Source organism: Aplidium turbinatum, chromosome 16 (assembly GCF_918807975.1).
Source record: "Aplidium turbinatum chromosome 16, kaAplTurb1.1, whole genome shotgun sequence".
NCBI classification, from domain to species: domain Eukaryota; kingdom Metazoa; phylum Chordata; class Ascidiacea; order Aplousobranchia; family Polyclinidae; genus Aplidium; species Aplidium turbinatum.
The window spans coordinates 19,309,766-19,335,971 of record NC_137487.1 but is presented as its reverse complement, the minus strand read 5'-3'; the positions used below and the strand labels follow the sequence as shown (position 1 = coordinate 19,335,971).

Genomic DNA, 26,206 nt, shown 5'->3' with positions numbered 1-26,206 from the left:
AGTAAAATGTAGAACAGTGGAAACCAATACCGTACGTCCATAAATGCCTAAGTCTGCTTGTGGTATTCCACGGCCTTAACCTTAAAAGGTCAACAAATATAAACAACTTTTACTAACTGAAACATAAAAAACTTCTCACACTTACGTCAACGCGGAAAGTAACCATATTGTTTGCGCATGCGCAGGTACCGCTGTGGGAGAACGACGCCTGAAAGTGATGGTTGCCAATGACAACACGACAATTATCATTATCGCGACAGTGGCGGGAATCGTTGTCGTCATCGTTGCCATAGCAATCGTGGCAGTTTGCAGGAAAGTGAAAAGGCAGAAAAAGAACAAAGAGAGTCAAGAAACAAAGTCCAATGTAGCTGTGAAGGATGAAGATAAGGAAAAGAAACAAGAAGACACTTCATCACAAATCCTGGAAGAAAATGACAAAAACAACAAGCACGAGACCAATGTCTCCATTTCAAACAAACTTCCCGCTAAGATTCCGGAAACAAATATTCAAGACAAAACTATAAAACAACAAGTCAGTGCGGACACTGATTTGGAGCTGGAACCAAGTGAGGAGCCAGATTTCGTTCTCAGCTTCGTCCCTGGTTCACACGAACTCCAACAACCTTTCGAATACGAACCAGAAATCAAAGGTTTTCGACTATAAGTCTACACTTTGTGACAACTATCTTATGTAATATACCGTGTTCATCTAAGGATCACTACACGCAGAAAGGGTGATTTAAAAAAAACATGTGTGCAAATGTGCTGTCATACAAAATATATCACACAACTTGAAATTAACTATGACCAAAAACAACTAGAACTACCGAAATAAAATCTCTTTTAACAAGTGAGCTGCATGTCAAGGCGTTTTAGAAAACATGGAGATGGAGAATTGCAACCACACTACAACAGTTCAAAATTAGTGTTGACTGTTTTGAACAATCAGTTCGTAGCTTCTTGCTATGTAGTTGTTATTCGCACAATTTTGCAACTTCCCTTTGTTTGTTTTTCAATTTTTTTTTGTTATTTTGTGATGCTATTTTGTAGCAATAAATTTATTACTCACTTTTTACTACTTTACGTGAACTAATGACTTGTATATAAATAATTTTTATAACTTCAACGTTACTGTATGTTGTATTAACGTTATAAATACGAAGCGTTTGGTTCAACGTGACGTCACACTTGATAAAAAAACGGGTTGCCAATTAAAAAATTTGAATCACCCAACGTAACTAAACAACCATTTAAAGTTCTTGGGATAAGATAAAAAAAAAAAAAAACTGAAATCATTTACAAGCTGCACTCCGATCGCTGGTACAATTTCGGTCACGTTTCATGCTCAATCTATCGCTGCTAGTGGTGCTGACACCCTTCTATAGTAGGTTGCAGTTGTTCTTTTGCCATAGCATCGCCAGTTTATCTTTGTTTTGACGCTGGTGCAACAGAAAGTTAGACATCACCAAACTCATTCTGGATGGAATTAATTACAATGGCAGATTGGGAACAAGCCGTTCTACAGCGGCTCCTCCATCTCTCTCTAATGTTAGCATCTCTGACTTTCAGGTTTCTTTTTGTCATGTCATCTTTTACTGTGCCATTCCACGTTTTCTTTAGTCTTCCTTTTTTATTTTTCTTGTCATTACCTCGCTTTGTCCTAAACTCGCTTAGTCAAATTGCTCTTATTGATTCGTTCAAGATCTCCAACCCATCTCAGACGATTACCACGCAAGTATTATTCAATATCCTCAACATCCACCCACTCTCTCAAGACATCATTTTTTATTTTGTCAAGAAGTTTCTTGCCACACATCATATGAACCATCCTCATTTCTGTCGTTTACATTCACAGGCGTTACTATACTACATCAGTATCACACTTCATACACACGCCTTGTACAACCTTCCTTTCAATCTACAAGACAGCATTCTGCCACAAAGTGTGCCTGACAATTCTACTTTTTCCAACCCGCTCGTATCCTTGCAGTCACTGCTCTGCTGGTGCAATTGCCTATTTCTAACACATCTCCAAGATAGCGAAACTCCGTAACAACTTTTTATCGCACCCCAAGGCACATGCTTCTCGTACGTTTCATCAGCTGCAATACCTTCACATCTTCCACACTCAAAACGCATCCCACTCATCAATCTTCCATGAATGCATGAACATCTGTTGTGCACCTAATACTTGCATTTAATACACTGAATAGAATTGGTCATTACCCTCTAACCACATATTGCGCATGGATCCATAACATTGACTGCCAATATCTCATTAGTACATTTTATTCTTGTTCACATTGCTTTCGTTTTGTTCACATTCACTTTTAAACCTTTGTTTTCTATTTCATTTTTTCATCTGACATACTTTTCTTCCACTTCTTTCTAATTGTCACCCCTAAGCACTAAATCGTCAGCCTACCAAAATTCATTCATTGTCTAATCAAGTTCATCTGTTAAAGCATTACTAACTATCATCATCGTCGTCGTCGTGTAAGCCTCTGGGGCTGAGGGTCTATTCTTTTACCATCCCAGATTGAAGATGTTCCCGTAACTATGATAAAAAGTAACGGACTAAGTACAGAGCCTTGATGAACATCTACTTTCTTTACTCAACACCTTCTACACAAAAATGCACAATCGAAAGTGACTCATGTCAACTCATTTTTGTTCAGGTAAAAACTTGACCAAACAAGGATTTCCAGCGTTATCAAAGTATTTTTGTCGCTGACTCGAAACCAAAGGTTGGCTTGTTGCAAGTTCACAACGTTTTTACCATAGAAGTTCCATGTTTGCATTGTTTCTATGTTACCAAACGCTAAAGCAATGTAAAATGGAGATTGACGCAAGTTGGGATTTCAGAAACTTTAAACTCAGGAAAGCTGCACTTTGTTATTTGCCAAAGCTACTCACCAGAATTGATGGCCCTGCATGTCTTGGGTTGGCTTCGAACCGGACTTGCTTCAACGGCGCCTGTCATTTCATCAGTGGCTGGAGTAGGGGGGAGCTCGCGCTTGTTCAGCTAGATAAGAGACAAACAATCAACACTTTGTTTGGCACCAACAATGCTGTCGAAGAACAATCGGAGTTGTTCCCACGTGACCAGCATTGTGACAAAAATAATCGAAACTCTGAAGCATTAATGACAAATTGGTTGGATTGACTGACAGAGGGTATTGTCCTCAGATTGACAAAGCTTCTGTGAGAGCTTTACTTTAGCACTTTCATATACGAGTATTTGTAGAGGCTTTGAACCACTGATGCAAACCTGGTCACCGAGATTGACAGAGTGAAGTTTCCGAGGTGTTGAAGTGTCGTCGTCTGTGTATTACACCATCCACAAGCGCCTCTGAATGGATAAGCTCAAGCGCACACACAGAGGGTTCTCTTTATTCTCTTGTTACCGAGTGAACAACCAGTGTCGTGTTGATAAAACGTATTTGGGATAAATCGCTGTGGTAGCAACCATCATCTATCGTTTCCTTGCAAAACTGGCATAAGGCAAACTTACCGCTGTGATGATGAAGCTCTGGTCGGTATTATTCGCCATCCTACAGTAACCGTCTATCAAGTCGGCGATGTTCTCAGCCACGAACAATGACGTAGTTGTGATGATGAGAGGCTGGGAGGAAAATATTGAACGATGTTTCAATCAAGCCAACCGCTTCACGGAGTCAACCACCAAGCACACACAACCCAGAATGGTGGTGAGTGTCAGATACAAGTCAGACAACCTCCAGCAACACTTCATGTAAACAAGCAGGTAATGAGGGTGTTCCATAAAGTATTAATCTCAAAAGCCACATCAGACCATTCACCCCTTCAAACCATGCTCCGTTTATCAACATTATGCCATACAGGTTCACCCAAGTCTTTAAATTACTTGAGTTCAAGCTAATCAACGTACCTCCATTGTCCCTTGAATCTTGAGTAGCACGATGCCTTTCTTGGTTGGATCGGTGGAAGAATCCGTCTTTATTGACAGAACCTGAAGCAGCAAGAAACGGCGTTTAAGTTTAAAGACGTTCAAATAAATAGCACATCAGTTGAGCATTGTTTCTGTTGAAAGTCAAGTCAATCCTCGTCATGTCAATCACCACCACGTCAGTTATTCACAATCATACTAATCCATCACTGTCATACCAATCAACCACTATCATATCAGTCAATCACTGTCATGTTAATCAATATGTCAATCTATCACTGTCGAATGAACAGGCCAGCAACACTTACCTGAGTAAACTCAGCGAGCACAGTTGGGGTAGCTCCTTTATCCGTCCAGTAGCTTATCCCATCCTGCGGCCCCACCACTAGCTCTACTGCCACGCTCCATCCCGTCTGGAAGCAAAGCATTCCTTAGTGCAATAATCTTCAATGCAAAGGAGCAATTTGTGTAAAATAACAACTTTCAATGTACAGCACCCTACTGGCACGCCAGAGTCTCAGGTTTAAACCCAACCTAGGACAGTTTTTTCCAACTGTTCAAAACCTTACTCACAATATTATTCATCGGTCATAAAATTTCAATACCGTTACCGTTATAAGATTTATACAAGGATATAAGTTATAACAATCCAATTAGGCTCTTAGGTTTCCCAGAGCTACTCAATCAACAAACGGTCTCAATCCAAAAATCAAGACATACACTTTAGTTAAACGGAATATTTAAAGCAACAAACATGCCCCAGAAGCAAAGATCAACCGCATGCTGCTGTTCCATTGAGGATTGGCTGTTCATTTAACATCATGTCAATAAAGTGTCAAGATCCTGAGAAAGTGTTAAACAACCTGCAACTCACCCCCAACGAGCAACGGAACATCTCCTGCTCAAATCTCGTTGATTTCCTTAAAATATCAAAGAATCTGAAAGCGCACTGCTCTCCAGTGAGTGTGGCGATCGTCTTGAATTCACGGGAGATCGCCTTCCGGAGATCTTTCGTCTTCACGGCGTCAATCACTGTTTGGGGGAGGAACTTCCGTAAACCAACATCTCGCCTGGGTGAAAAACGGGATTCAACGTTATGCTAACGTCATTTATCATCATCACTAACGTTTTTATTAAAACCTGGGGTTACTTGATTTTATAGAGTTGTGTTTCAATGTAATGTTTTTAAACCAAACTGTTGCATCACTAACGAAATATTTGGATATGAACCGAAGACAAGCAGAGCATATGGTAAAAGTTAGCTAAGTTTATTTGACAGGAACCAGTTAACCTTGGTTACAACTTGTCTGGGTTGCGTGACGTTTCAAGAAAATGATTGCTAAATTAGTCTTGAAATTACTAATGGACATTAAATTCAACAACAAATCGTCCTGTATGCGCCAATGTTCTCGAAGCAATAGTTTACTGAACAGCTCAAGACGGTTCGAAACATCACTAAGCCGGCAGATACCTTATGCAAGGCAAATGTATGTTCTGCCAACTGCCATGCTAGTAGGTCCTCGGCATGCAAGGTTAAATCAATCTCTTCATTATGAACTTGCAAGACTACTGTAGTTCAAGTAAGATGGCTGGTTCCTTCTTTAGTCGACTGGCAATAGAACTCGTAACATGTGCAGTTAATTACATAATGATGAACGTACTCAAGCAATTCAAAATTAGATTTCTTTTCGAAGACATTGGATGGCATATCTTTGAAGTGTCTGCGAATTTCCAGGCATCCAAGCTTGATTGCAGTCTCTTGTTCAATCTTCTCTGCTATCACAGCGAGGTAGTCGGAGTAAATCTAAAAGTAGAGCAAATAGCAGTCAAAAGAAGCTCTGCTCTCACACTGCATCAACGAAACCAAGTATGTCGCGACTTCTCTTGGCAATATGCTAACACTAATCCAACTAGTTTTGATCATTGCATCTAACAAATCGTTACCGGTCAAGACTGTTGAAATTCTTAATAAAATTGTTTCTGCTCTGATACATTTGTGCTTAACCATAATTGCTTGTTCAGTTTCCTAGGCACTCAAAAGCGACAGTTTTAGGAGCATGGAAAATGTGATTGTGAAGAACAAAGGATGCTAACTAGATGGTACATCGTATAAACGAGAATCAAGGAACAAACTGACCTGTAGACCAACTGACAAGTGGATCAACCGACCAAATAGCTAAACTGGGATACTTTGGTAACACTTAATGAAAACATATTTATCTTTCTCACCTGTTCATAATAATAATAGAAGGTACTTTTATCTTCGTCATAAAGCTCCTGTATAGTTTTGGGTAGATACCGTACTCGTAATTCGTACCTGAAAAAGAAAATCCAGGCTGAGATTCGAACCAGCTACGAGAAGCAGATGCATGTTTTCTATTGATTACATTTTGAATTTCATGGGCTACCAGGGGGCACTAAGTCCTTGCTCTCGTTATCTTATGTGAGCCAGAAACAAAAAACGCGTCAATAGATAAAGACCGACTTCTATTAAGGAATGAAAATGTCTTATTGTGGTTCTTCCGAGAGAAGGGTGACAAGCCTTGCTTTCTGACACCTCTTTTGTCAGCACACTTGTCAATGTTCTAATGTTTTAAATACAAAACTTAGCTAGGTTTCGAACCCGGGAAAATGATTATACAGCAAGCACTTTGCTATCGGTATGCGTTTCAACACAGATTGATCTGTGTGGATCCTGTGGATCCAATCGTCATATTTCAATAATTTATTTTGGTGAAAGTGACGTAAAGGCAGCCTCATGAAAGTAACCACGATGGAATATTTGAGATCTCCAGGATGAGGAATCACTCACCGGAATTCCTCCACAGGATGGACCATCCCGTATCGCTCCTTAACCTCCTGCATTGTGAGGTTGGGATGAAGCCAATAAACATCCCCGCTCTCCTCATGGAGGAGTCGAATCCCATATGATCCCACAAAGAAGAGACCATCTGGATGGATGTGGCGGGACACAGCGTGGACGATGCTCTGCAAAACATGATAGTCAGTTTAGAAGTGTGAAGTTACTGTCTGCGTAGGTGGGCGAGAACGACGATCGATTTCGTTGTCTTCTTTTTGTTTCATTTACTAGCAGTTGTTAGTTATTAATTTCGTCATGGCTTATGTTTTCGCTTTGTCTGCCCGATGGAAAATAAACTGGATTGATTGTCTAGGCATGGCGCTAAGTCTAATCACACGCGTGGTTCCAAAGTTTGGCTTCCTTGCCTTCCTTCTAAATGTCCAACCGTTAGAAAGTTAGCCTAGTGATGATTTCTTTGCACAGTGTGAGTCGAACCGAAGCTTCGTTCAGTGGAAAAGTTTGCAAAAAAAATGACCAAAAGTTACAAGCGGGCTTACAGACCGAAAAATGATCTTTGCTTTAACATCAAAATCATCAATCGCAAATTATTTAATTTCTTGCTGTAGATCTTCTTAATCACTAATCAGGCTTGTTTATCAATTCATTTTGTAGATTAACTTTGGGGCATAATTCGGGTTCAACCCCATTTTGGGTGGAATTGGAGCACCTAATACAAAGCTATGCAAGATGTGCTGAGGCGAATCTATTAAGTGGGTACATGTTAGAAAGTAGGAAAGAAGACATAACGGGGGGTACCGAAGATCAACGGTAGAAAGATGTCAATCATTAGAACCGACAAATGTATTAAAAAATTCACTGGGACTTGATAAACAATGAGATACTGTCTGTCGGAAAAATAAGTAACTTTACCTTGATATCGGTTGTGTCAAAGTACTTCACTGTGCTGAAGTTGCCATTGAATTGGTGGATTTTTATTGAAGCTTTTTCTAACGGTGTAGTTCTAAATACAAAATGGTGTTAACCTTTCAATATATTCACGTCGTGGCACATGCGTATGACTGCCATTGCAGGGCGAGGTGCAATCAAGTTTTGTGTCTGGTTAATAGTTTTAGGCATAACCATCACACACAAAGTAACACCAACAGTTTAACTTGCACAAACACATCACATCCACATGTACGGCTTGTACGCCACTACCATAAGCCAACAACTATCAACAAACAAACTTTTAACTCCATTAGAGAACCACATCAGCTTCAATTCCGTCTTAACGTTCATTGATGACTATTTCAACAATTGTTTCTTACTGTTAAAGATTGAAGCAAGCAAGATAAACCAATCCATTGATCTAAGCAGTTCACTCACTTGTTCAACTACAATCATTTAACCACTTCCAATAAACGGATGTTACATTTTTGACATCTGATGGACTAACCTGTTTCTTGAAGGAAGAGGAGGTTGAGACATCTTGGATGGGTCGTCTCCGGATCCCACAACCCAGTTTTCCGTGTCTTCCGCAAAGCCTAAAAGCAAGGGATGCACAGACATTGGAACAGAAGATGACTTACATGAAATCAATTATTTAATTCGAATGGTAAAATTTCTTAGTGGCAGACCTGTTGCCATTCATCTGTTGTCACACTATGACATCACCAAGTCCGTTATTGTGACATCATAACACTGCTATGATGTCATCGCACGAATTATTATGACATGGTGTCAGAGGCAATGGTATAAAGTGCATGGCTGTCCTCACGCATAGTCTCAATTCCAGCTGAAGTTTTTCAGATCTCAACCCACAATATCACATCGCCATGCAAGGCCAGTACCGGTAGTCAAACAGAGCAACTGATTTTTTTTATTTCTGATAAAATTGATCTAAAACTAGACGAGTCACAGCTTTAAGAAAAATCGGCGCAGAAACTATTATTAGCCTGTTACAAGCATTCTGTTACATAGCGTTATACTGTAATTGCAAGTCCCGCATATACGTCCTTACAATACGCTTCTGTAATAGCTCACCATCATGCGCAGCATACTGTGCCATGCAATCGAGCACTTCTTCACAATGAATTCATAGTTTAGTAACTGACGGAAGTTCAAAATACATTATTTCAATGCGGTGACTTCAGCAAAATCTGCCGCTGACTGCATGCGGTTCCTTAATTGTTAGCAGACAGGTCATGGTTCACTACAGCCCTATTGTTTTTATGGTAAAGCAAAAGCAGACAATCTCTCTGAATGCAAACCAACGTTTTCAACCATACAATTTTCACATACAACCGTAGACCCTAAGCGTATCATAGCACAGTAGTTATATTCCATTACATTCTACGATCAAATTGTGGAAATGCGTATGTTACTTTACACTTGATTTTGTGGACAGTACAGTGTTCATAGTGAATACCATAGCAATCATATGTCAAACATTCCATTCAGAATTGTATAACTACCACTTGAAAGTATTTTTTGTTTCGCATCCAGGCTTACGCCCGGTGATTGTAGATTTAGATAAAGTGGATGAGAAGGCAAGGAAGCCAATCTTCGTGTCCACTCTTAGGCATGCCGTTAAGTGCCATGCCGATATCACGTATGCTCTGAGGGATGTCGGACCGGCGATTTTTCGAACGTCATGTAATGAAATAGCTCCACCCGCACATATCTTCCATGCTTATCTATTGATTTGAGCGTCATTTCTACGGTAACAAACAATGTCGAGCCCAGGGATATCTAAAGAAGGGGGATGCGAAGGCTCACAGCGATTGCCTTATTCTTATGACACTACCAGGGCGGTAGTTTGTAGCGCGTGAAACATGAAGTTCTTTTCAAAATTGCTGAAAGTTTTGTAATATAGCTGGTACAGTCAGCTACAGAAGACAGTTACTAAATGTTATATAGGCATATTTAAAGAATATTTGTTTGGAAAGACAGTTGAAAAGTTACCAGTAAGCTGTTTTTCTCAAAAAAAACTTTGCAGTAGGCTAGATGTAAAGCAAGTATACGGGTACTTGAATGAACAAATAACCATGAGCATGCACTGAGTATCCAGGCCTGATGCTAATAGCGCAATGCAGGTTATCATAACAAGATTTATTAAACTACTATCGGTGCCAATTGTCATTTTACGGTAAACAGAGATTAGTTACGATAGACAGAAGCCCTTCTATTGTCAGACGTATTAAAAGCCTTCGTATCCCCTTCTTTAGATATCCCTGGTCGAGTCCCAACTAAATATGAAATGCACCTTCATTACTTTTCTAACGGTCTTCAAGATATCTGAATCCTTGGAACTGGCATAAAACTTATTTTTCATCAATATTCTTGGACTGACGTCTGCCCTTCACCGCACTCAGCCAGAACTCTCTCTCTGCCAAGCCACGATGCAACATATCAGCCGAAACCAGTGAACAAACGGTTACGCCATGATGAGAGAAGTCGAAAGAGGTCATGACCCAACTGGCTCTCAGATGGGGTTCCGATAACCTGACGCAGTGGAGATGTGCTACCTGACCATGTTTCAGTTGTTTTACGCCACGCTACATGACACTACTTTGCCAGAGCATCCATCAGTGACTGCTAGATGTGACACATTGTGACAGTGACTCCATCAGTGACATCTAGTGAGCTCTTGTTCTGTACAAACGGCTTTCTCACTATGGTATACATTCAGCAGGACCCAGATAATTTTCTTACCTGAACGTTGGAACACAGGGGCCAATCCTGACTTTGCTTTTGCACAAATACTTCCAGGCAAACACATCTCAGATCGTAAAATCATAGATAGCTTCCTCAGATCCCAGCACAGACTGGCTAGCTATTCAATATTAAATATCAGCCCTGTTGCAATATCAAGCTGGTGTGTACTGTACACACTTTATCGAATTGTAAAGACCGAACACTTCAGGAAATGCTATGAAGCCAATTGAATAAAGTGCTACCTCGCTACCGTATGGCCAATTCAAAGTACAACAGCAACCAGCAACAACAAATAAAATCCTGAATGAGCTCGTTCCCTGTGCATGTAGTGAAACGTAAACCATCTTTCCATTGAAAGTCCTTATCTTACCATTAAAAAAAACTACTTCCCACCAACCACAAAGTGATTTAAATTATTAATGGCACCACTAGTCCGTGTTACGTGATGCCTCAAAGAAATCAATGACATCAGTATGACAAAACATACGAAATACAGACTAATGCATTGCAATAATTAGTAGCATCTGATGTCTAAAACCAATGCTTAAACTCACAGTGAAAAGTATTTATATTTTCTAGCTATATCGCTACAATGAACACAGACTCCACATTACGTGGAAGTCAGCAGTTCGATTAAAAGGTTTGCTCATCAAAACGGATAGAAAGAATCATCACTTTGTCACATTAGTCAAGCGCTCGAAACTAAACAATTTTCATCATGGCCTCAAATGTACCATAATAATCTAGCAGCTAGTGTAGATAGCTGCATGTCTTCGAAACCTTTTATGGTGAAAAATACACTTCATTTAATCGCTATTACTTTTGATACTAAAAAATAAGGATGAAAATGTCAAGTATTCCCGCTATCCGATGCTATGCTGAAGCCATTTGCGCTTTATTGCTTCTACACCACCCATGGCTACCACTAATAAAGCTTGCGAGCAATATTTCCGTCATGGCACAAACTCTATCTTCGGTTCAAAGCAAATGACGCCACCACCTTTAACTACTACACGTTGGTTGGCATGTTGAAGCCATAATATTACAGAGACAGGTTGTCTAAAATAGAAATGTACCTACCATCAGAAAGTTCAACTAAATGTGAAACATCCGCGTCCAAGAGAATGCAATCGCTCACACTTTTCGACGTTCGCCTCGTGTTAAGAGTGAAGAACTTAGGGCATGCGTCAAACCTGGTGTCTGCCTCAACATTTTCGTCTACAGACTGACTCCTCTTCAGCAACATCGGAGGGGGCTTGTCACTACTATTTGACTTTTTGCGATTGAGTGAGTGTTTTTTCTTCCCATGGGATGACAGTGACGACAGCTTTGATAAATCCGACAAGTTCAGCCAGTTACTCATCGTAAGAAATGTTGAAGCAACTACACTGAGGTAGAAATGATAAGAAATCTCTTGCAATATCCGGTTAATCACAAACTCCAAGGCAATGATCTTATTATACCGCCATTAAATGTTGTTCCGGTTCCTTTGTTTGTTGGCCGTGAAATACAGACTTGTTTCTCCACATAATGGCATGGCATATTGTTTTACGTCAACACCACACTGCTACATCATCACCAGCCCCTAGATGCTGAAGCTATAGAGCAACCACAGGATAAGTCATTCACTGCATCAGATTAAATTAGTTATGAAGTAATTACGCTCGGTCTTGGAAGGCTTGTTTAGACATAGCTTGGTGGTAGCTGTGCTGTATATTTGCAGAAGTTTTAAACCACTTAGCACTGAGCTATCCAAGCTTCCCATGGTCGCATGACCCGCCATAGTTCAACGGGTTCAGACCAGCAAACAGCCAAAAAACCGCTGGTCGTTAGAAAATAAAAAAACAGATCGCATGTTACTTATAAACAATTAAATCAAGAAAATTGAAATATTTTGGCCACATGATTCGCAATAATTCTATTCAAAGACAACTACTAGAAGGAAAAATAAACGGCAAACGAAATAGGGGCAGACCACCAAGAATTTGGACTAAAGATATTGAAAACTGATCAGGACTTATTTACAAAACTGCAGTAAAAAAATCTCACAACAGAGAAACTTGGCGTCTCATTGCCTTCAACCCTCGACGAGAGGAAGGAACTTACTTTACTGTAATGATGATGATGTTACTTATAATGTAACCAAGACATCGTAACATCATGGCAAACGTTAGTAAGCAATAACTGAATAGCTGTCTGATACAAAGCAAAACTTTGAATGCGCTCTCTGAGAACTGCTAGCACCTTTCTATACAATACTAACTAAGCACATAACATTCCACAAGAATATGACATTTATGTGGCCACGTCGGTTGCAAAAATAACACTGTTTTTCTGCACTGCATTTCTTCTACAAGAAAATAGTTTTACAATAAGTTTGTTCGCAACCCTTCACTGCAGCCTCTCTTCGTGCTGTGTGATGACGGCTTGCGTTAAGACAAAACCCAGTTGACGATGTGACATGCGTCATGGTGGTATTGTCGGCATGCAAGTGCTAGCAGAACGAAGCAGGCAGTAGCTGCTCGTATCGCTGCCTTCCTCTGCCCTACCCGAAGTATGAGCTCATAATGCGATGACGTCATCGGAAGCCTATGTTTACCTTCTGAGGCACGACACGCCTAACACAACCCTGCTGGCGAAGTCAGAATCAGCAGCAAAAAACAAATATGTGATTCTGCTTTTGCTTCTGACGCTTTTGTCTTCGCTCAACCATTCAAAGTGCTGAGGTAAACTTCCTGCAAACAATAACAACGCACATAGTAGACGCTAAGGTTGAAATGAGATAAAGTTAGTACTGGAGTCTGATAAGATAAAAGAACCCACACAATCTATATCAAAAAACTTAACATTAAAAAAAATGCGTTGGCTGCGGTAATAAATAACGTCGTTATAAAATAAACAGCCTTTGCAAGGGTACATAGAGTTTGAGACCTAAAAGCTACTGGCCATAAAGTAGGTTTTTAGCAAAATCGCGTGACAGATTTTGAAATATAACCGATGTTTAGTTAAACAGAAGATGCTGATACGCAACGTGTTAGAAGGACGAATGGCGAAGAATTAGCTCAAATACACTACACTAAATATTAAATACACCAATAGCAAATCTTTTAAAAGGCCGATTAAGTTAATCGCCTGATTAATTAATTGAAGATCAACTCAAAGTTCATCGGCGGATCAATAACAGGAGATTCAAATCAGTGGATTACATGATTACATTTAAAAAACAAAAAAATTATTCTGAGGATTAACCTGCTTAATCGCTTCATTTTCTTAATCGGTGAATTAATTAGTATCTAACTATGAAATATATACAAGTCAAGAAACATCTAAGATTCGGTCCATTCTTATGGTTTGTACATTTTTAAAGCCTTAACCTGAAACCTAAAAGCACAATCATGGTTGGCTTGTAACAAATATTGCCGTAAACATACAGTAGCACGTCCCACAGCTCTATGAAAACTTTTGCCTAAAACACCTGATCAAAAAAACAAACTCTCACTTTCATGCAAACTTTTTTACGCACAGGTTCAAAGACAAAATATCTCAGCGACAAACGTTATTGGTTTGCGATTGCTTACGCCACGTAGCGGCGTATAATTTTGACAGGGTAATTCTGTATTCGAGTGAAATGGAGAAAACAGTTGCTTTAACAAACACAAGCGGGCATACAAATATCTGTAAAGAACAAACATTGCAAAAACACTTGTCAAATTTAATAGAATGTGTTTATCCGCAAGTTTCAACTTAAACAGTGCCTGCAATATGAAAAGCACAAAGTGTGTTATAAAAGCATGTAAACACCATCAGATGAGGCAAGACAGCCTGTCAAGGATGCAGTGAGCTATCAAAACTGTCTTCAAAAGATTGCTCAAGTGTTTCGTTACACCGCCAATCTTAGAGCCAAGACTGCATTGTCCTGTGTAGCAACCAGTTAAGCGGACCGACGTTCGATCCCACCTAAAATCGTGCTTGGTGACCTTGTTGGAACAAAGCGGTCTTTACCGCCGGACAAGTACCCTCTTAAGTGTCTAACATGCCGAGCACTCAAGGAATGCGTGGTCAGCAAGTCATTCAAAATGAAACTCAAAAGTTTATAGCATGTCTTGATGCAGCATAGATTTTGAAAGCAAAACTTTCGGTTATTTTTGCTCCATCAACACTGAGCCCAGCTGTGATAAAGCGCTGTCAAGGGCGCTCCAGCTAATTAGCGTATTTTCTATCTGACACGACAGGAAACAATAGCTTGCCAAATACGTGAATAGCAAGCTGAATCTTCTTGCTACAGACCTTCCAATACACGCACGCAAATGATACCACATGTAGCAACAAGGCGACAGGTACAGCCATTCGTCAGGTCATATGTTTATAAGATCCCAGATATTTGAAATCGGGTGTTAGACATTTTCAGCTGAATATTAAAAAAACAACGTTCACCTCTCCTCAGGGTGCAATAGATTTGGTGGATGCATGTATTAAAGACGACTAAAAGAAACTGGCACTCCGCTCTCGTGAGTGCCGAAAGCTCAGGACAATGACAACTTTATCTCCTCATCCTCAGAGACTAAGTAAGCGAATATCAGACCATCTTTTATCAATTTTCCGTCAGGAAAAAGTAAAGTAATTTGGGAAGTGTGCTTAAAAATTTGGGTCGATCAATACTTAGTTAGGAAAACGGCCACAAAAAGATCAGTTAAGGAAACAAAAGGATCAAACGGCCACAAAAAGATCAGTTAGGAAAACGGCCACAAAAAGAAAACCTTTTTAATATTTGCAGTGGTAGTGTGAAAATATCAAATATTTCTCGAATAGGGTCTTGGCGTCAATTTATTTTGCCACAACCGCATATATTAAGTATCCATCGAGGTTCTTTATCAAACTACACATGTAGATGTACTTCTACTGTTACTATTGAGTTCTTGTGCTTGCTGAAGCAATGTCAATCTAGTTTAATACACCATCCAAGTTTAGTGCGATAGAGAAATCACTCAATAAGGAAATGATTAGCTCATCACACAGCACATGCCAAGGCAGCAAAACATGAGCCTTCGTAGGTGACCTATCAGCAATATCTCCAACCACCTTTTGTTTGCTCGGATGTTTTGAATAGTGATGTCACGATTAAAATGTCACCAAGTACGGAAGGTAAGGAACAAATTGAAGATTACAGAACAACAAAACAAAACCCATGCAGAGTGCAGTAGAATATAAAATGACAGGTATGCAATTAAAACATCTTCATTTATAACAACGTTTGTACATAACCAAGCATTATTAGAAAGGAATTAACTTTATCAAAAAAAAACAAACTACAAACGCCATTTTCGTTCAAACAAGGAAAACTAAACTGTCAAATAACTTCAACAACTTGACATAGTCTGCTTTGTAAAGCGCTGAGGAGCAACGCTTTCTGCGATGGACACAGTGCTATATAAAATTAAAAACAAGCATTATTATTAATATTAACAAACTAGTAGCTTGTTCTTAAACCATGAAGTGTACCAGATACCATGGGCAGTACACAACGGATAATATAAAACAGTTTTAAAACGTATTCTTACGTCCGAGTAAACTCGACCAAATTATTTTTTAATAAAATCTTCTGATCAAGTAACATTTAAAATGTTCAACCTTTATTGCAAAACCAAAACCACCCACATGAGACCAAAACTATCTTCTATATCTCACACACAAGTATATACCTCCCCATAGTGGTTTGTTTCCGTTAGCTTTCCTTTTGGAGCGGAACGAATTCCCTTTCCTGGCGGTCCGATCGATAATCAGCATGGAGGAGATTGTTATGTTTCCTCTTGAAGTCAATTCAACCAAATCCAAATCTTTGTACAGTCATAAGTTTCTCAGGCAGACTGTACGCTCAAATTTGCTTTTATATTAAACTACAATTTCTGCTTGTAGCAAGCCAAAGCGTTATCCTGAATCGCATAACATAGTCCAATATGCTTTCTGTTAACCTGGAATTACAGACAGAGAAAAATTACTGGTCCTGTGGTCCTCTGTCCCCAAATCACAAGCTGTTTTCGAACTGTTTGTAAAATAAATGCAAACCGAACAAAGGAGACTGGTACATTAAGTACACGGGGTCTTGTTTGTTACAACTACCATGAATACAACTTATTGAGTGCTGATTGATAGATAAACAGTGAAATGTGATGCAGAAATGTCACCAACAAATTAAACAGCACTAGCAGCATAAATAAACAAACTAGCTAACAGGCTACTTTGCTGAACTAGAGCTTCACTCATGTTCTATCACGGCTACAACTTACTAGAAGGCTCTCGTAATAAAATAACCGTTATGGGTCCTGCCATCTCTTGACAATGAAAGCTACAATGTCCGGGGATCGAACTAACGACCATCGACTGCCAATTCGACGAATGTCACAAGAAAATTGCAAAGAAACTAACCAGGTTGCAGGTTCGACGACAACTGATAGTGTCTTTGTTCAGTGTGCGCTGTGCACACAATATTAAAAGACCATCGAACCCTAACATCGACTCGATGGACCACTGACGTGAAACAATTTGAACAATTCAAGTTAGCAGCATTCCAGATAAAAGATGAATGAATCATCTATAAATGGTTGGACATCAAAATGCAGGCTCTTGGTTACAAGTTGATTTGAGGGCTAAAACTACCGATGGTTCAAGTTCTGTTAAATTTTTGCAAATAAATATAGAATGAACGTGGTCATCAGAACCTGAACCGGGTCATCTACTAGGAAGCAATTGAAAAAGAATATTATCTTAATTTTGGCGCTCACTTTCACGTAGGAAGCACTTCTCTCTAGGGACCGAGTTTCTACTCGCTACCAAGCAGATATTGCAAGTGAAACGAAAATATTCTGACAAGTCAAATCAGAGCAGAATGCAACATAAACCAACTGTGCCCTCCCTAGTGACAATCACACCCAGCGCTATCATCAGTTCAGCACTACCCAGCCAGCCAATCAGTTATTTTTTACATTTTAATGTTGGATAAATGTGCAACTTTAGTCGTTGAATCAATGTAAACAAGTGCAGGTATTGATGTACTTGCTGGGTATAGTGTCGCTCAAAAGCTTAAAGTTTACCGGCACAGTGAACCGGTTAAGTAAGGACCTCTAAACAGACGCCTGTCCACAAGGATTGATATGGACAATAGAGTTGTACAATGCCGTCCAGCAGGAAGGAAATGGGCCTGGCCCTTGCTAGCGAATAATCTCGCATAATGCGCTCACAAAGCGCCAAACTGGCAAACGTTGTTACGGAGTCTAATCGCTGGAAATATCCAACGGCTGTGCTAACATCAACTAGCCTTTCCACTAAAGCAGTTTGTATCTGACTATAATGCACACTGTACGGTACTGTATACACTAGCTAAATTTAGATTTTTTTAAGTTAAACTTTTCTCAGCTAACGAACGGTTGTTTTTACATTGGTTCAACGTGTGTAGATGTTGATTCAATGTAAAGTCGACTGATTTCCTGGCTGAGTTCTGATCAGATGCCATGGAGCAACTGAAAAACTGACTTAGTTCAGTCTTGACGATCAGTGCAACGGATGCCACTCAAACTAAGGTCATCTTAACCAACAGTAGATCGATCGACAATCGATTGTCCTTGTGACAACACTATGAATAGCAAAATACCAGACAATGCCGAGCTAATTATGAAGAAAAAAATCATCAAAACTTCACAACTAAAATAATTCTCAACCTAATCTCCCAGTAAAACTTTTCTATAAACGTCTCCGAAAAACGATCAAGCAAGCAACAACGAAACTGACTTGTAACAAGTAGGCCTACACGGTTGTGCCGTCTGCTTCGCACGGCCAACAAATAACAAAAAGTGCATGTGATGGAAGCTAATATTTCGTTCAAAACTTGAAGAAACAGGAAATGCCCATAAACTATTTCACTGGCGAGAGAACACGCGGGAAAACTTGACAACACATTTCGGCTTTTAAATGACGTGACCAATGCGCAGTACTATTTTAATCGAATTCATGCACTCAATTAGTGGCACCAAGACATTGATGTTTTCAGTCTGCCAAAGCTACATAGATGATCAAACAGTATTTCATAACGCTGAGTCAAGTAGATTTTAATCGTAAAAATTTTTACTTCGTATTTAATGTTCACTTGGTTGTTCTTTCAGTCGCAGCTTAATGCTATTCGTTTTAATGTGTTTGTTGTGGCTTTTGTAACCACACCGGCTACAAACATGGACTTAACTACCTATTCTGAACGCCGCTTATGCACGTTCTAAAATACGTAATGCATTTTTTCACCTTTTCCTGTTCGTAGGTAAACGAGTACTTTTCTTTCCTTACGGTCACAAGTTAATGACAAAACTGAAATGAAATTTATTTTTCTGAGTCCTGTCCCAACCACTTTGTACTTTCGGCCTCAGCCTTTGAAGCGCGCTATACCATGAATGATAATATTGATTTATCAGCCTATGAAATTTTCAAACTAAAACTAAAAACAGAAAAAGCGTAAAGGCAAGATAAGCTGCTTGGCATTGCAACGTCAGACAAAAGGTCTCAGCTGCAACCAGCCACTGACACATCAGCCATCCAGTGAAGACACAGATCAATCTATTTAGGCAATCCTCTTGTCTTCGCTTGCCCTCCATTTCTCTAATGAAATTGCAAGCTCCTGCTGGTTGACTTTAAATTTAAGTTAATATCAAACGGAAAAGAAAAACACGATAAGCCTCCAGTAAATTTATACGTTACATTGATGCGATGTGTAACAAAATAGAATCGAAGTGAAAGGAGAGAATGTTCGACAATATGTTTCCAAGAAGCAACACGTAGAGACCAATGTCCGTCTCCGATTAGCGACCTGAGCCGCAGGTTGATGCCACTCGAGCGATATTGATGGAAGAACACAAATACTCACAGCAGATAAAACTGCAGCATCAATTCAACCTCGTTCAATGTTCTAAAACATCAAGCCTGCAAACAATGTCGTTTTTTACATTTAATCAGTGTAAAAAGACGTTGAATCAATGTAAAAAACGAACTTTAAAAGCTGGAAACAAATTCACATTCCAGGACGAAAGCAAACAGACGTTTGAAGGTAAAGGCCAAAATGTTATAATCAACATTCAAACATGTAGCGATGTTTAACATTGGTTGTAAACAGGCATATAGACCGTTTACAACTTGATGGTATACAGATACTTCAAAGGTTTCAGCATCAATCTGCAGTACATAACACAATATAGTATCTCGCATCTATGTCTAAAGGTTAACAACGCACTCCAGAACATGAAAAACTGTTTATACAACTTCAATTGTTTGTCGCGAAGAAAAGTGAAAAGTTTTGAATTTTAAGACATAAATTTTGAAAGATGTAGCCACGGTACGCAAAGCTAGCGACAATACATTATGTAACGTGCAGCTCCGCTTTTCCGGCAGCATTAGAAGGATCAATCGCCATTTTTTACGCCTCGCTACAAACTAGCTTTCTACAAAAAGCTTAAATTACTTAAAAACTAACTTCACTTCTCTTAGGCTATAGTATATAGGCCATAAAAAGTACAAAATTTTGTAAATCAGAAAAAACATTTTACAAGACTTTCTAGTGTGGCGGATAAGCCAAAAGCAGATGTAGTTTCACAATCTCTATTATAAAGTACATTCTTCTGTACCTTGGTAGTTTCTGCGGATAAAACTCTATAACTACATCTATTCTCAGACTCAATGAGAATTAATTCTTGATACGTACAAGCCTACTCCTTAATAGCAACACAAAGGTTGTTCTTGCTGCTACGAGTCGTGGCAAAACAATGATTGAAAATTTTGATGTCACTGTTTATCCGTGGCCCTTAAATTAGCACCTCAGCATATCTGCGATTGCTTACGCCAGCAATCATAGGCGTACAACTCTATACAAAACAACGTAACCCTCGCGGTTACTGCGCGGCTAAGCAGCGGCGATGTCGCTATTTCATAGGCAAGTCTAACTATTGATAAAGCTTTGGTAGAGAGTTTGCTTTGTTAAACCATAGAGAAATAAAACATAGTAACTTTAGCGGGTTTTCTAGTGTGGAGCTTTTCTAGTGTGGAGCTTTTCTAGTGTGAACCCGCTAAAGTTACTATGTTTTATTTCTCTAAATATTGTGATGCAACAAAGATCGGATGTCGTTTATGCGAAGTTGCACGCAATGACATTTGTACAATATACGACGCTTAGAAAAGTGACACTTCAGCAGAGTTGCAAATTTATGAGATTGAAGCCTGTTGCCGCCCGCTGTGGCGCAGGAATGCATTGGGTTATTAGGTTGGCAAATATTGAAGCAAATTAAAGTTTGCTTTGATTAGGAATATATAAATATTTCATGAATGCCCGAATGTGGTCAAGTCTTAAAAACACCGGTTGGACACAACAGATGGAAAATCAATATCAAGAAAATTAATCGAATGTCAAACAAAATAAAATCATTTTTGATGATAAAGTGCTGGCTGACTATTCCTTGCAGCTAGATTCAAACCTCACTGCTTAATTCTGCTGGCGACATTGCTGCAGTAAGGCCACGAAAAGCTTCCATTAATGCGCACAGCGGCTATTTCTACCTAGATTGTTTTGAATTTATACATAGCTATTACCGCAACACAAAAAAAATACAAAACTTCACTAAGAATTAATCACGCAACCTATTGGCTACAAACAACGCGCTCACAACTGACATGTCTCAAGGTAGCATGAACACAATTATCTATCCAATCAAGTCAGTTCTTTTGTATGACATGTTAAAAACCAAACGATTTAAGTTGAAAAGTGCAGGAAGCGCGCCATGCAAACCTACAAGTAACTGAACTTTGTTAATAACCCGGCACACTTCCGTAGACGAGTATCTGCTGATTCAAGTGAAAAGAAGAGCGCCTGACCCTTGTGTGCTGAGGAACCTACTTCTCGTGATCACCTCAAGCAGTAGGTGGAACCTGCTGCAAAATGAACCACAAGAAAAATGGAGTTATTTTGTTTAGAACTGAGTAGTGCACATAAAAAGTACAGTAGTTAGCTGATGAATTATTAACATAACTATTTATTATTCAACCTGTTAGTCTTATTCTATTGGAAGTGAACCAAAAACCTAAAGTTTTGAGTGTGAAAATTACCCGTCTAGGCAATTTAAAGTCTACGTGCCCAACATAAAGTAATACAATGCTTCCCAAACCTCTCTTTGAACAACTCCCCTGTTCACCAGCAAGAGGATACGTAACGTGTTGTATCTGATACTGCATTTGTCATGTGGACCAACGTAGAATAAAAGTAGCCCAAGGTGTAAAAATCTACATTCTGATTAAACAAAAAAATGCATATCGGAAATTTATCCTGGAACAAATATCGCATCGGGGGTCTGTTTCAGCTTGGAATGTATGAAGTCGTCGAGATGGCGAGCACTCAGGAAGCGACATGATGCTCCAGGATAACAACGCTTGCTTAATTTGTAAAACATACAAATAATTTCAGATTCCTGATGAGGGCTTACGTTTAGCCGAAAAGGTTCGACTGTTAAAACTACACGTAAGGTATTTTTAATTATGTAAAATATATTGTCATAATGTTCAACCCTGTTGTATTGTTGACCCTTGTCTGTCTTTGGTACAAAAAAGCAAACTCTCTCCCGAAACAATAGATACACTCCAAAAAAATCGATTATATGGTTAAGTGCAACCAGTAAATGTACAATAAAACATACGCTGATGACACATCCTTATTTTCCGCGTAAACACAGCATATTATGCTGTCACAACAAGCAATGCCGTTTCTAAAACTATGCCAAGAGCCAGTGGAAATCGTCTTTTATGTTAGCATCACTCATGCTTACTTTTTCAATACATTCTTTCTGTTTATCTTTGTTCTGTATCATTACGTCATAGTAACTACCCCTCAGTACAGCTATCACAGGATAGAGAATAGAGATCGTCACTGCAGTTTGGAAATATGTTTGACTGACGAAAAACTGAGCTGATCACCTTCTGTTCCACTGACTAAAAACTTTCTTACTTTCTTATTTGCAGCGAAGTTTGCGTAATCCAGATGTGGACTGGATAGCTCAGTAAATGCTGGTTTTCTATCCAAACGATAAAAAGTCCACTGGCAAAAGCCGATGTCTAGAACTTTATGGCATGAATTAGTGGTGCGATACTGGCGAGCCCAGCCTTATGGGCGAAACACGTGTCTATCGCCACACTCGGCTACAGCTTTTCCCAGGCCAAAGTGCTTTTTCAGCCGGAAAAAGTTGCCATTTTCTACATTGCCTCAACGTCAAAAAACAACTTTTGATGGCTTGAATGTAACGCGTACTCTTTGCATCTACAAGCGATTGTTAGACAATCAAACAGGCCTGACAAACAATCCAATCGTATGTTGGAGTCAGCGATACAAACAACTTCATACGAGACATATCACTTCTCAACACATTCCAGCCTTCAAACTGGCCATCATACTCTGTTCATTCTTGAATAATTCAACAAGGGAATCAAAAGCTTCCAACGCATTGAGTTGAGAATTTAACCACGAAAAAATATTGGAAACTTCAGCGAGTCTTCCACTGGGAATGGGAATAATGATAGAAAGTCAATTTTAGATCAATACAAACACATAAACCTCCCCGGGACGAGCACTGCAGTGAAACCTGATTCTCATTCAGTTATCATGACCTGACAATGCGCTCTATGACAGCACTAACAACGTCAGAACCCATTCGCACTACTGCAGGCAATGTGCCTTGTTTATAATGCGCGTGATTAAACAACCAGCTATAATACAAAAATTTAATCCAAATCTCACCACATGACACAAAGTAGAGATTTAATTAAAAGTCACAACTGCTGAAAACAATCATCCCACAACAATGTCAGACACGCAACACAATAAACTTTCTATCTTCAATAATATTCATGTTTTAACCAGCCGCTTCTTATTTCTTTCTCCATGGTAACTTTATTAAATAATTCTGTTCCCTCTCAAAATGTATCATGTCGTGATGAACAAAGCACTGTCGCTGTAAATCAGCAATTTAAATGTTAATGCCCTTTGAATTCATTTCATTACATTTTCACTTTTAGACAAAGATAGCTTTTTCTTGTTTCGGTGAACCAGTCATGAAATGTGACAAAAGCTGCAGTGATAATTATTATCCACTGTTTCTGACAAGTTCGTCATCTTTGCTTACCATGACGTTTTTGTCACTTTGGGATGAAATGACGTCATGCCGACGTCAAAGAGAGACTTCAACACTTGTTGCAAACTAAAGTTAATCGCAACTTCAACTTTTGTGCAATGACCAACCGCTTCTCATTATCTGTCGTGAGCTTCCAATTGTGATGGAACAATTAACATTTTCGCCGCACAAATCGCATCGTTTCGTCATCATTCATTTGTAAACAAAACGCACCTCTGCCGGGGTTGCCTTGTTTGTGCGGGTACGAGTACACGGGTTCGTTTCCCTCCGGACGCGGCTTCTGTGATGTAGTACTCTGGCGCACTCTGGAGGCAGCCTCGCTATTCAATCGGTCACTCTGAATCCGCCGCAAGGAGTCCTGCAAGCAACGCACGACAACGTCACAACCTGCGATGTTGTTTGTGGTACTGCGTTGGGCTGAGGACATCAGTTCCAATCCTACCATTGTTTTTTTTTCAAAAGCAAAATCAAGCTCTCAATCTCAAAAACTGTCGTCAAAACAGAAACGGGGAAAAATGACCAGAACAACTGCTCATATACTTTGTAAATCTCACAAGATTCCCGCATCTTTACATGTTCAGTGTTCATTGATGTGCCGATATATGGCTTTTAAGATGTAACTGCCCAGACAGCAAATCAGCCGCTTTTTACATAGTTTCAACGTTTGCAGAGCGCAGACGTTCAAGGTCTGCAGATGTTGAATCAATGTAAAAAAAACAGTTGATTTGCTGTCTGGGTGGTACCTCTTTTTGGTTCAGATCACGTTAACGACAAATCGCAGCATACAATTTAGCTAAAATGTAAAAACTGTTTCAGTACAATCCACGGCATTAACACCACAAAGAGCGTAGCGCAATGCTAAGCAGAGCTAATTCAAGTAGATTAAATCACTATTATCAAAGTAACCTTTACAGCCCGTTTCACCCTTTGCGGGGTCGTCAGAAGGTACTTATAGAATAGATGCCACCAAGTCATTAAAAGTACCGAGCTCACAATAGTGCGACTTACGGGTTTCTTCTGCACGCGCGGTCTGTTCTCCTGAGTTTGTTTGACGCTGTGGTAGCGTTGTAGCTTGGATTCCCCTCCTACAAAGAAGTATGACGATACACTGTCACTAACACTTGGTGAAAATAAACAACAATTAAATTTCTCAAAACATAAAAAAGAGTCAATCAATCAATATTCATCACCCAGTTGGTGTGAATGATTAAGCAACAATATACAAAACAAGCAAATACCTGGTTGGTCTGGGGTCAGGGTACCAGTAGATTCTTTCTCTTGTTTCCTGTGCTTGTCGTGTCCACCTGCTAGCTTCCGTCTGATGGAATGTCCAAAACCTTTCCACTTGTCAGGAGCTGCAGCCAGTCGTGCCGCTTCTTCGGCGTCTTTCTGGGATTGTATCTTCGTCTGCAGAAGAACGTGACGGTCACAATCGACGCTGCGGTCGCGCAAAGCATAACGACCACAATTATTCATCAGCGTTTAGTCAGAGGTCGGTAGTAAGAAGATCCATGGGACGTAGATTGAGAAAAGCGTAAAGCAAAAAATTAAACCAATGCAGCAATAAGTTGGAGCGAAGCAGCTTCTACGACCAACAACAGTGGCATAATAAGGATAAGTAATTATATCGAGTACTGGTGGTCAAACAATTCTTTACCTATCCATTGAGGAACTTATCACAAGGGTACCACCTCGAGTTAGAAGTGCCACCCGTACAGGCGTGCACAACACGATTGAGTGCACCTTGCCAAGAAAAAACACATGGGATATATTCAGATGTGTGGATAAAGGACAAAAAAGAAAAACTATGCAAGATGCTGCACACCTTATTATTCGCGGTATATTTCCAATGTCTTCTGTCTTGGACATCAAAATGATTTTTATAAAAAAAACACTTCTAACTTTAATAATTTAGCACGTAAAAAAGGATTACACCAAAATTCCATAGCAAACATGTGACACTTGAAGGACATTTGAATTTGGAGCTAAAGTTACAACTACGCGAGAACAGGATAGTTGATAGTCTTATAAGATAGTTGAAGCAACGAAACGTTGTTGAAGCAACTGCAAACGTTGAAAGGTACCTCTTCAAAAGATCGGAAGAATTTTTCGTGCAGCTCTTGGATGTTGGAGTCGTTGTCGCCGTGTGCGTTCAACCGATCTATCTCATCCAAAGTAGGACTCTCGAGAGGACTGCCATGATAAAGAGTATTAATTATAGCCTACTTCCTAACGTTCTTCCTTGATTATTATGGATCAAAAGAAAGACTCTTTTCGAACATTCACAAACTTGTAAGGCGCGGATGTTTAACTGTTCGTTACAGTCTCGGTGGCTTAGTGGTGGTGGACATCAGTAGACATGGGTTCAATGCCCCGTCTGGTCATATCAAAATAAATTTAAAAGTGGTAATGAATCCTATACTTGGCACTCAGCAATGGAATGGATTCGGATAATAATGTACTCAGTTGCGCCTCTATACAGCTGCATTGACACTGTCTGCTTTGTAAAGCTCTGAGGAGGAACGTATGTGTGCGATGGATATATTGATATTATCATTGTGG

General features: G+C 39.6%; 1 protein-coding gene and 1 pseudogene across 1 annotated transcript in view; both read right to left on the bottom strand.

Moving 5' to 3' along the window:
- LOC145785093 (focal adhesion kinase 1-like) overlaps positions 1-26,206 on the bottom strand; it is a 94,000-nt gene that overhangs the window by 56,244 nt on the left and 11,550 nt on the right. The window contains exons 10-23 of the mRNA XM_082596791.1: positions 25,729-25,837; positions 24,883-25,051; positions 24,653-24,729; positions 23,858-24,002; positions 8,185-8,272; positions 7,659-7,749; positions 6,741-6,916; positions 6,158-6,245; positions 5,590-5,732; positions 4,803-4,998; positions 4,237-4,341; positions 3,911-3,991; positions 3,515-3,625; positions 2,950-3,025 (exon numbers count right to left, since the gene is read on the bottom strand). Coding sequence (XP_082452917.1) covers positions 2,950-3,025; positions 3,515-3,625; positions 3,911-3,991; positions 4,237-4,341; positions 4,803-4,998; positions 5,590-5,732; positions 6,158-6,245; positions 6,741-6,916; positions 7,659-7,749; positions 8,185-8,272; positions 23,858-24,002; positions 24,653-24,729; positions 24,883-25,051; positions 25,729-25,837 — 1,655 coding nt within the window. The remainder of the gene's footprint in view (positions 1-2,949; positions 3,026-3,514; positions 3,626-3,910; positions 3,992-4,236; positions 4,342-4,802; positions 4,999-5,589; positions 5,733-6,157; positions 6,246-6,740; positions 6,917-7,658; positions 7,750-8,184; positions 8,273-23,857; positions 24,003-24,652; positions 24,730-24,882; positions 25,052-25,728; positions 25,838-26,206) is intronic.
- On the bottom strand, positions 1,605-2,481 carry LOC145785872 (uncharacterized; annotated as a pseudogene).